Raw genomic sequence first — 12,301 nt, 5'->3', positions numbered from 1 at the left:
GTGAGGAGGAAAAAAATGAAAGCGCAGAAAATAAAAGTCGCTGCCTCCTTTAAGGGGTTAAAAAAAAAATATATATATATATATATATAATATAATATAATTTGAATATGAGAAACCTTAACACAGTGTTTCCCAACCTGGGTGCCTGGAGCTGTGAAAAACTACAACTCCCAGCATGCCCGGACAGCCTTCGGCTGTCCGGGCATGCTGGGAGTTGTAGTTTTGCAACAGCTGGAGGCACCCTGGTTGGGAAACACTTGGCTAGGATAAATAAAACCTTGCAATAAAAAGAATCCCGTACACTACAACCGGCCACTACCGGGTTCAGCCCCGACCACCACCCTGAGTGTCCCGTGACATGGCGCTGACGTATAGTGTGGGCGTGTCCGTCTGGTACTCGGTGTCCTGGCCCCGCCCCCCTGTGCAGTGACAGTGGCTGCTCTGTACGGGCAGCTGCTGCGGGATCATGGCGCCGGCTCACGTCCTGCGCTGCTGCCAGCGGGTGGTGGGCTGGGTCCCGGTGGTCTTCATCACGCTGGTCGTGTGCTGGTCCTACTACGCCTACGTGCTGGAGCTCTGTATATGTGAGTACTGCGCCTCCTGGCCACATCCGCCCCGGCTGGGTGCACATGAGGTCCTGTGTGTGTAAGACTGGGAGCCTGCCACAGGGACATACTGGGTGTACTGGGTATATATGTATATGACTGGGAGCCTGCCACAGGGACATACTGGGTATACTGGATATATATGTATATGACTGGGAGCCTGCCACAGGGACATACTGGGTATACTGGGTATATATGTATATGACTGGGAGCCTGCCACAGGGACATACTGGGTATATATGTATATGACTGGGAGCCTGCCACAGGGACATACTGGGTATACTGGGTATATATGTATATGACTGGGAGCCTGCCACAGGGACATACTGGGTATACTGGGTATATTTGTATATGACTGGGAGCCTGCCACAGGGACATACTGGGTATACTGGGTATATATGTATATGACTGGGAGCCTGCCACAGGGACATACTGGGTATACTGGGTATATTTGTATATGACTGGGAGCCTGCCACAGGGACATACTGGGTATATATGTATATGACTGGGAGCCTGCCACAGGGACATACTGGGTATATATGTATATGACTGGGAGCCTGCCACAGGGACATACTGGGTATACTGGGTATATTTGTATATGACTGGGAGCCTGCCACAGGGACATACTGGGTATATATGTATATGACTGGGAGCCTGCCACAGGGACATACTGGGTATACTGGGTATATATGTATATGACTGGGAGCCTGCCACAGGGACATACTGGGTATACTGGGTATATTTGTATATGACTGGGAGCCTGCCACAGGGACATACTGGGTATACTGGGTATATATGTATATGACTGGGAGCCTGCCACAGGGACATACTGGGTATACTGGGTATATTTGTATATGACTGGGAGCCTGCCACAGGGACATACTGGGTATATATGTATATGACTGGGAGCCTGCCACAGGGACATACTGGGTATATATGTATATGACTGGGAGCCTGCCACAGGGACATACTGGGTATACTGGGTATATTTGTATATGACTGGGAGCCTGCCACAGGGACATACTGGGTATATATGTATATGACTGGGAGCCTGCCACAGGGACATACTGGGTATACTGGGTATATATGTATATGACTGGGAGCCTGCCACAGGGACATACTGGGTATACTGGGTATATTTGTATATGACTGGGAGCCTGCCACAGGGACATACTGGGTATACTGGGTATATATGTATATGACTGGGAGCCTGCCACAGGGACATACTGGGTATACTGGGTATATTTGTATATGACTGGGAGCCTGCCACAGGGACATACTGGGTATACTGGGTATATATGTATATGACTGGGAGCCTGCCACAGGGACATACTGGGTATACTGGGTATATATGTATATGACTGGGAGCCTGCCACAGGGACATACTGGGTATACTGGGTATATATGTATATGACTGGGAGCCTGCCACAGGGACATACTGGGTATACTGGGTATATTTGTATATGACTGGGAGCCTGCCACAGGGACATACTGGGTATACTGGGTATATATGTATATGACTGGGAGCCTGCCACAGGGACATACTGGGTATATATGTATATGACTGGGAGCCTGCCACAGGGACATACTGGGTATATATGTATATGACTGGGAGCCTGCCACAGGGACATACTGGGTATATATATGTGTGTGTGTAAGACTGGGAGCCTGCCACAGGGACATACTGGGTATACTGGGTATATATGTATATAACTGGGAGCCTGCCACAGGGACATACTGGGTATACTGGGTATATATGTATATGACTGGGAGCCTGCCACAGGGACATACTGGGTATACTGGGTATATATGTATATGACTGGGAGCCTGCCACAGGGACATACTGGGTATACTGGGTATATATGTATATGACTGGGAGCCTGCCACAGGGACATACTGGGTATACTGGGTATATATGTATATGACTGGGAGCCTGCCACAGGGACATACTGGGTATACTGGGTATACTGGGTATATATGTATATGACTGGGAGCCTGCCACAGGGACATACTGGGTATATATGTATATGACTGGGAGCCTGCCACAGGGACATACTGGGTATACTGGGTATATATATGTGTATATGACTGGGAGCCTGCCACAGGGACATACTGGGTATACTGGGTATATATATGTGTATATGACTGGGAGCCTGCCACAGGGACATACTGGGTGTACTGGGTATATATGTATATGACTGGGAGCCTGCCACAGGGACATACTGGGTGTACTGGGTATATATGTATATGACTGGGAGCCTGCCACAGGGACATACTGGGTGTACTGGGTATATATGTATATGACTGGGAGCCTGCCACAGGGACATACTGGGTGTACTGGGTATATATGTATATGACTGGGAGCCTGCCACAGGGACATACTGGGTGTACTGGGTATATATGTATATGACTGGGAGCCTGCCACAGGGACATACTGGGTGTACTGGGTATATATGTATATGACTGGGAGCCTGCCACAGGGACATACTGGGTATACTGGGTATATTTGTATATGACTGGGAGCCTGCCACAGGGACATACTGGGTATATATGTATATGACTGGGAGCCTGCCACAGGGACATACTGGGTATATATGTATATGACTGGGAGCCTGCCACAGGGACATACTGGGTATACTGGGTATATTTGTATATGACTGGGAGCCTGCCACAGGGACATACTGGGTATATATGTATATGACTGGGAGCCTGCCACAGGGACATACTGGGTATACTGGGTATATATGTATATGACTGGGAGCCTGCCACAGGGACATACTGGGTATACTGGGTATATTTGTATATGACTGGGAGCCTGCCACAGGGACATACTGGGTATACTGGGTATATATGTATATGACTGGGAGCCTGCCACAGGGACATACTGGGTATACTGGGTATATTTGTATATGACTGGGAGCCTGCCACAGGGACATACTGGGTATACTGGGTATATATGTATATGACTGGGAGCCTGCCACAGGGACATACTGGGTATACTGGGTATATATGTATATGACTGGGAGCCTGCCACAGGGACATACTGGGTATACTGGGTATATATGTATATGACTGGGAGCCTGCCACAGGGACATACTGGGTATACTGGGTATATTTGTATATGACTGGGAGCCTGCCACAGGGACATACTGGGTATACTGGGTATATATGTATATGACTGGGAGCCTGCCACAGGGACATACTGGGTATATATGTATATGACTGGGAGCCTGCCACAGGGACATACTGGGTATATATGTATATGACTGGGAGCCTGCCACAGGGACATACTGGGTATATATATGTGTGTGTGTAAGACTGGGAGCCTGCCACAGGGACATACTGGGTATACTGGGTATATATGTATATAACTGGGAGCCTGCCACAGGGACATACTGGGTATACTGGGTATATATGTATATGACTGGGAGCCTGCCACAGGGACATACTGGGTATACTGGGTATATATGTATATGACTGGGAGCCTGCCACAGGGACATACTGGGTATACTGGGTATACTGGGTATATATGTATATGACTGGGAGCCTGCCACAGGGACATACTGGGTATACTGGGTATATATGTATATGACTGGGAGCCTGCCACAGGGACATACTGGGTATACTGGGTATACTGGGTATATATGTATATGACTGGGAGCCTGCCACAGGGACATACTGGGTATATATGTATATGACTGGGAGCCTGCCACAGGGACATACTGGGTATACTGGGTATATATATGTGTATATGACTGGGAGCCTGCCACAGGGACATACTGGGTATACTGGGTATATATATGTGTATATGACTGGGAGCCTGCCACAGGGACATACTGGGTGTACTGGGTATATATGTATATGACTGGGAGCCTGCCACAGGGACATACTGGGTGTACTGGGTATATATGTATATGACTGGGAGCCTGCCACAGGGACATACTGGGTGTACTGGGTATATATGTATATGACTGGGAGCCTGCCACAGGGACATACTGGGTGTACTGGGTATATATGTATATGACTGGGAGCCTGCCACAGGGACATACTGGGTGTACTGGGTATATATGTATATGACTGGGAGCCTGCCACAGGGACATACTGGGTGTACTGGGTATATATGTATATGACTGGGAGCCTGCCACAGGGACATACTGGGTGTACTGGGTATATATGTATATGACTGGGAGCCTGCCACAGGGACATACTGGGTATACTGGATATATATGTATATGACTGGGAGCCTGCCACAGGGACATACTGGGTATACTGGGTATATATGTATATGACTGGGAGCCTGCCACAGGGACATACTGGGTGTACTGGGTATATATGTATATGACTGGGAGCCTGCCACAGGGACATACTGGGTATATATGTATATGACTGGGAGCCTGCCACAGGGACATACTGGGTATACTGGGTATATATGTATATGACTGGGAGCCTGCCACAGGGACATACTGGGTATATATATGTGTGTATATGACTGGGAGCCTGCCACAGGGACATACTGGGTATACTGGGTATATATGTATATGACTGGGAGCCTGCCACAGGGACATACTGGGTATACTGGGTATATATGTATATGACTGGGAGCCTGCCACAGGGACATACTGGGTATACTGGGTATATATGTATATGACTGGGATCCTGCCACAGGGACATACTGGGTATACTGGGTATATATGTATATGACTGGGAGCCTGCCACAGGGACATACTGGGTATATATGTATATGACTGGGAGCCTGCCACAGGGACATACTGGGTATACTGGGTATATATGTATATGACTGGGAGCCTGCCACAGGGACATACTGGGTGTACTGGGTATATATGTATATGACTGGGAGCCTGCCACAGGGACATACTGGGTGTACTGGGTATATATGTATATGACTGGGAGCCTGCCACAGGGACATACTGGGTGTACTGGGTATATATGTATATGACTGGGAGCCTGCCACAGGGACATACTGGGTGTACTGGGTATATATGTATATGACTGGGAGCCTGCCACAGGGACATACTGGGTATATATATGTGTATATGACTGGGAGCCTGCCACAGGGACATACTGGGTGTACTGGGTATATATGTATATGACTGGGAGCCTGCCACAGGGACATACTGGGTATACTGGGTATATATGTATATGACTGGGAGCCTGCCACAGGGACATACTGGGTATATATATGTGTGTATATGACTGGGAGCCTGCCACAGGGACATACTGGGTATATATGTATATGACTGGGAGCCTGCCACAGGGACATACTGGGTATATATGTATATGACTGGGAGCCTGCCACAGGGACATACTGGGTGTACTGGGTATATATGTATATGACTGGGAGCCTGCCACAGGGACATACTGGGTGTACTGGGTATATATGTATATGACTGGGAGCCTGCCACAGGGACATACTGGGTATACTGGGTATATATGTATATGACTGGGAGCCTGCCACAGGGACATACTGGGTGTACTGGGTATATATGTATATGACTGGGAGCCTGCCACAGGGATATACTGGGTGTACTGGGTATATATGTATATGACTGGGAGCCTGCCACAGAGACATACTGGGTGTACTGGGTATATATGTATATGACTGGGAGCCTGCCACAGGGACATACTGGGTGTACTGGGTATATATGTATATGACTGGGAGCCTGCCACAGGGACATACTGGGTGTACTGGGTATATATGTATATGACTGGGAGCCTGCCACAGGGATATACTGGGTGTACTGGGTATATATGTATATGACTGGGAGCCTGCCACAGGGACATACTGGGTGTACTGGGTATATATGTATATGACTGGGAGCCTGCCACAGGGACATACTGGGTATACTGGGTATATTTGTATATGACTGGGAGCCTGCCACAGGGACATACTTGGTATACTGGGTATATATGTATATGACTGGGAGCCTGCCACAGGGACATACTGGGTATACTGGGTATATATGTATATGACTGGGAGCCTGCCACAGGGACATACTGGGTATATATGTATATGACTGGGAGCCTGCCACAGGGACATACTGGGTGTACTGGGTATATATGTATATGACTGGGAGCCTGCCACAGGGACATACTGGGTATATTTGTATATGACTGGGAGCCTGCCACAGGGACATACTGGGTATACTGGGTATATATGTATATGACTGGGAGCCTGCCACAGGGACATACTGGGTATACTGGGTATATATGTATATGACTGGTAGCCTGCCACAGGGACATACTGGGTATACTGGGTATATATGTATATGACTGGGAGCCTGCCACAGGGACATACTGGGTATACTGGGTATATATGTATATGACTGGGAGCCTGCCACAGGGACATACTGGGTATACTGGGTATATTTGTATATGACTGGGAGCCTGCCACAGGGACATACTGGGTATACTGGGTATATATGTATATGACTGGGAGCCTGCCACAGGGACATACTGGGTATATATGTATATGACTGGGAGCCTGCCACAGGGACATACTGGGTATATATGTATATGACTGGGAGCCTGCCACAGGGACATACTGGGTATATATGTATATGACTGGGAGCCTGCCACAGGGACATACTGGGTATACTGGGTATATATGTATATGACTGGGAGCCTGCCACAGGGACATACTGGGTATATATGTATATGACTGGGAGCCTGCCACAGGGACATACTGGGTATACTGGGTATATTTGTATATGACTGGGAGCCTGCCACAGGGACATACTGGGTATATATGTATATGACTGGGAGCCTGCCACAGGGACATACTGGGTATATATGTATATGACTGGGAGCCTGCCACAGGGACATACTGGGTATATATGTATATGACTGGGAGCCTGCCACAGGGACATACTGGGTATACTGGGTATATATGTATATGACTGGGAGCCTGCCACAGGGACATACTGGGTATACTGGGTATATATGTATATGACTGGGAGCCTGCCACAGGGACATACTGGGTATATATGTATATGACTGGGAGCCTGCCACAGGGACATACTGGGTATACTGGGTATATATGTATATGACTGGGACCCTGCCACAGGGACATACTGGGTATACTGGGTATATATGTATATGACTGGGAGCCTGCCACAGGGACATACTGGGTATATATGTATATGACTGGGAGCCTGCCACAGGGACATACTGGGTATATATGTATATGACTGGGAGCCTGCCACAGGGACATACTGGGTATACTGGGTATATATGTATATGACTGGGAGCCTGCCACAGGGACATACTGGGTATACTGGGTATATATGTATATGACTGGGAGCCTGCCACAGGGACATACTGGGTATACTGGGTATATATGTATATGACTGGGAGCCTGCCACAGGGACATACTGGGTATACTGGGTATATATGTATATGACTGGGACCCTGCCACAGGGACATACTGGGTATACTGGGTATATATGTATATGACTGGGAGCCTGCCACAGGGACATACTGGGTATACTGGGTATATTTGTATATGACTGGGAGCCTGCCACAGGGACATACTGGGTATATTTGTATATGACTGGGAGCCTGCCACAGGGACATACTGGGTATACTGGGTATATATGTATATGACTGGGAGCCTGCCACAGGGACATACTGGGTATATATGTATATGACTGGGAGCCTGCCACAGGGACATACTGGGTATACTGGGTATATATGTATATGACTGGGAGCCTGCCACAGGGACATACTGGGTATATTTGTATATGACTGGGAGCCTGCCACAAGGACATACTGGGTATACTGGGTATATTTGTATATGACTGGGAGCCTGCCACAGGGACATACTGGGTATATATGTATATGACTGGGAGCCTGCCACAGGGACATACTGGGTATACTGGGTATATTTGTATATGACTGGGAGCCTGCCACAGGGACATACTGGGTATACTGGGTATATATGTATATGACTGGGAGCCTGCCACAGGGACATACTGGGTATACTGGGTATATATGTATATGACTGGGAGCCTGCCACAGGGACATACTGGGTATATATGTATATGACTGGGAGCCTGCCACAGGGACATACTGGGTATACTGGGTATATATATGTGTATATGACTGGGAGCCTGCCACAGGGACATACTGGGTATACTGGGTATATATGTATATGACTGGGAGCCTGCCACAGGGACATACTGGGTATACTGGGTATATATGTATATTACTGGGAGCCTGCCACAGGGACATACTGGGTGTAGTGGGTATATATGTATATGACTGGGAGCCTGCCACAGGGACATACTGGGTGTACTGGGTATATATGTATATGACTGGGAGCCTGCCACAGGGACATACTGGGTATACTAGGTATATATGTATATGACTGGGAGCCTGCCACAGGGACATACTGGGTATATATGTATATGACTGGGAGCCTGCCACAGGGACATACTGGGTATATATGTATATGACTGGGAGCCTGCCACAGGGACATACTGGGTATACTGGATATATATGTATATGACTGGGAGCCTGCCACAGGGACATACTGGGTATATATGTATATGACTGGGAGCCTGCCACAGGGACATACTTGGTATACTGGGTATATATATGTGTATATGACTGGGAGCCTGCCACAGGGGTATACTGGGTATATATGTATATGACTGGGAGCCTGCCACAGGGACATACTGGGTATATATGTATATGACTGGGAGCCTGCCACAGGGACATACTGGGTATATATGTATATGACTGGGAGCCTGCCACAGGGACATACTGGGTATACTGGGTATATATATGTGTATATGACTGGGAGCCTGCCACAGGGACATACTGGGTATACTGGGTATATATGTATATGACTGGGAGCCTGCCACAGGGACATACTGGGTATACTGGGTATATATGTATATGACTGGGAGCCTGCCACAGGGACATACTGGGTATACTAGGTATATATGTATATGACTGGGAGCCTGCCACAGGGACATACTGGGTATATATGTATATGACTGGGAGCCTGCCACAGGGACATACTGGGTATACTGGATATATATGTATATGACTGGGAGCCTGCCACAGGGACATACTGGGTATATATATGTGTATATGACTGGGAGCCTGCCACAGGGACATACTGGGTATATATATGTATATTACTGGGAGCCTGCCACAGGGACATACTGGGTATACTGGATATATAGATATATATATATATATATATATATATATATATATATATATATCCTTATGTATCGCTGTCCTTATCACTATATTATATGTATACACTGTCCTCATATATCACTATATTATATGTATACACTGTCCTCATATATCACTATATTATATGTATACACTGTCCTCATATATCACTATATTATGTGTATACACTGTCCTCATATATCACTATATTATATGTATACACTGTCCTCATATATCACTATATTATGTGTATACACTGTCCTCATATATCACTATATTATATGTATACACTGTCCTCATATCACTATATTATATGTATACACTGTCCTCATATCACTATATTATATGTATACACTGTCCTCATATATCACTATATTATGTGTATACACTGTCCTCATATATCACTATATTATATGTATACACTGTCCTCATATATCACTATATTATATGTATACACTGTCCTTATATATCACTGTATTATATGTATACACTGTCCTCATATATCACTATATTATATGTGTATACACTGTCCTCATATATCACTATATTATATGTGTATACACTGTCCTCATATATCACTATATTATATGTATACACTGACCTCATATCTCTATATTATATGTGTATACACTGTCCTCATATATCACTATATTATGTGTATACACTGTCCTCATATATCACTATATTGTATGTATACACTGTCCTTATATATCACTATATTATATGTATACACTGTCCTCATATCACTATATTATATGTATACACTGTCCTCATATATCACTATATTATATGTATACACTGACCTCATATCACTATATTATGTGTATACACTGTCCTCATATATCACTATATTATATGTATACACTGTCCTTATATATCACTATATTATATGTATACACTGTCCTCATATATCACTATATTATATGTATACACTGTCCTCATATATCACTATATTATGTGTATACACTGTCCTCATATATCACTATATTATATGTATACACTGTCCTCATATATCACTATATTATATGTATACACTGTCCTCATATATCACTATATTATATGTGTATACACTGTCCTCATATATCACTATATTATATGTATACACTGTCCTCATATATCACTATATTATATGTGTATACACTGTCCTCATATATCACTATATTATATGTATACACTGACCTCATATCTCTATATTATATGTGTATACACTGTCCTCATATATCACTATATTATGTGTATACACTGTCCTCATATATCACTATATTGTATGTATACACTGTCCTTATATATCACTATATTATATGTATACACTGTCCTCATATCACTATATTATATGTATACACTGTCCTCATATATCACTATATTATATGTATACACTGACCTCATATCACTATATTATGTGTATACACTGTCCTCATATATCACTATATTATATGTATACACTGTCCTCATATATCACTATATTATATGTATACACTGTCCTCATATATCACTATATTATATGTATACACTGTCCTCATATATCACTATATTATATGTATACACTGTCCTCATATATCACTATATTATATGTATACACTGTCCTCATATATCACTATATTATGTGTATACACTGTCCTCATATATCACTATATTATGTGTATACACTGTCCTCATATATCACTATATTATGTGTATACACTGTCCTCATATATCACTATATTATATGTATACACTGTCCTCATATATCACTATATTATATGTATACACTGTCCTCATATATCACTATATTATATATATATATATATATATATACACTGTCCTTATATATCACTATATTATATGTATACACTGTCCTTATATATCACTATATTATATGTATACACTGTCCTCATATATCACTATATTATGTGTATACACTGTCCTCATATATCACTATATTATGTGTATACACTGTCCTCATATCACTATATTGTATGTATACACTGTCCTCATATATCACTATATTATATGTATACACTGTCCTCATATATCACTATATTATGTGTATACACTGTCCTCATATCACTATATTGTATGTATACACTGTCCTCATATATCACTATATTATATGTATACACTGTCCTCATATATCACTATATTATATGTGTATACACTGTCCTCATATCACTATATTGTGTGTATACACTGTCCTCATATATCACTATATTGTATACACTGTCCTCATATATCACTATATTATATGTATACACTGTCCTCATATATCACTATATTATATGTATACACTGTCCTCATATATCACTATATTATATGTATACACTGTCCTCATATATCACTATATATATATATATATACACTGTCCTCATATATCACTATATTATATGTGTACACTGTCCTCATATATCACTATATTATGTGTATACACTGTCCTTATATATCACTATATTATATGTATACACTGTCCTCATATATCACTATATTATATGTATACACTGTCCTTATATATC

The 12,301-nt window shown here is 43.6% G+C and overlaps 1 protein-coding gene across 2 annotated transcripts in view; it reads left to right on the top strand.

Moving 5' to 3' along the window:
* The first annotated feature begins 411 nt into the window (after positions 1–411).
* Positions 412–12,301, top strand: part of ZDHHC20 (zinc finger DHHC-type palmitoyltransferase 20) — an 82,339-nt gene continuing 70,449 nt past the window's right edge. For both annotated transcript variants that reach the window (XM_056561740.1, XM_056561739.1), the window contains exon 1: positions 412–584. In XM_056561740.1, the coding sequence (XP_056417715.1) occupies positions 467–584 (118 nt within the window). In that variant the 5' untranslated portion in view covers positions 412–466. The remainder of the gene's footprint in view (positions 585–12,301) is intronic.

This window comes from Hyla sarda, chromosome 2 (assembly GCF_029499605.1).
Source record: "Hyla sarda isolate aHylSar1 chromosome 2, aHylSar1.hap1, whole genome shotgun sequence".
Classification (NCBI taxonomy): Eukaryota; Metazoa; Chordata; class Amphibia; order Anura; family Hylidae; genus Hyla; species Hyla sarda.
Note: the sequence above shows the minus strand (reverse complement) of the source record. Positions and strands in the feature narration are given on the sequence as shown.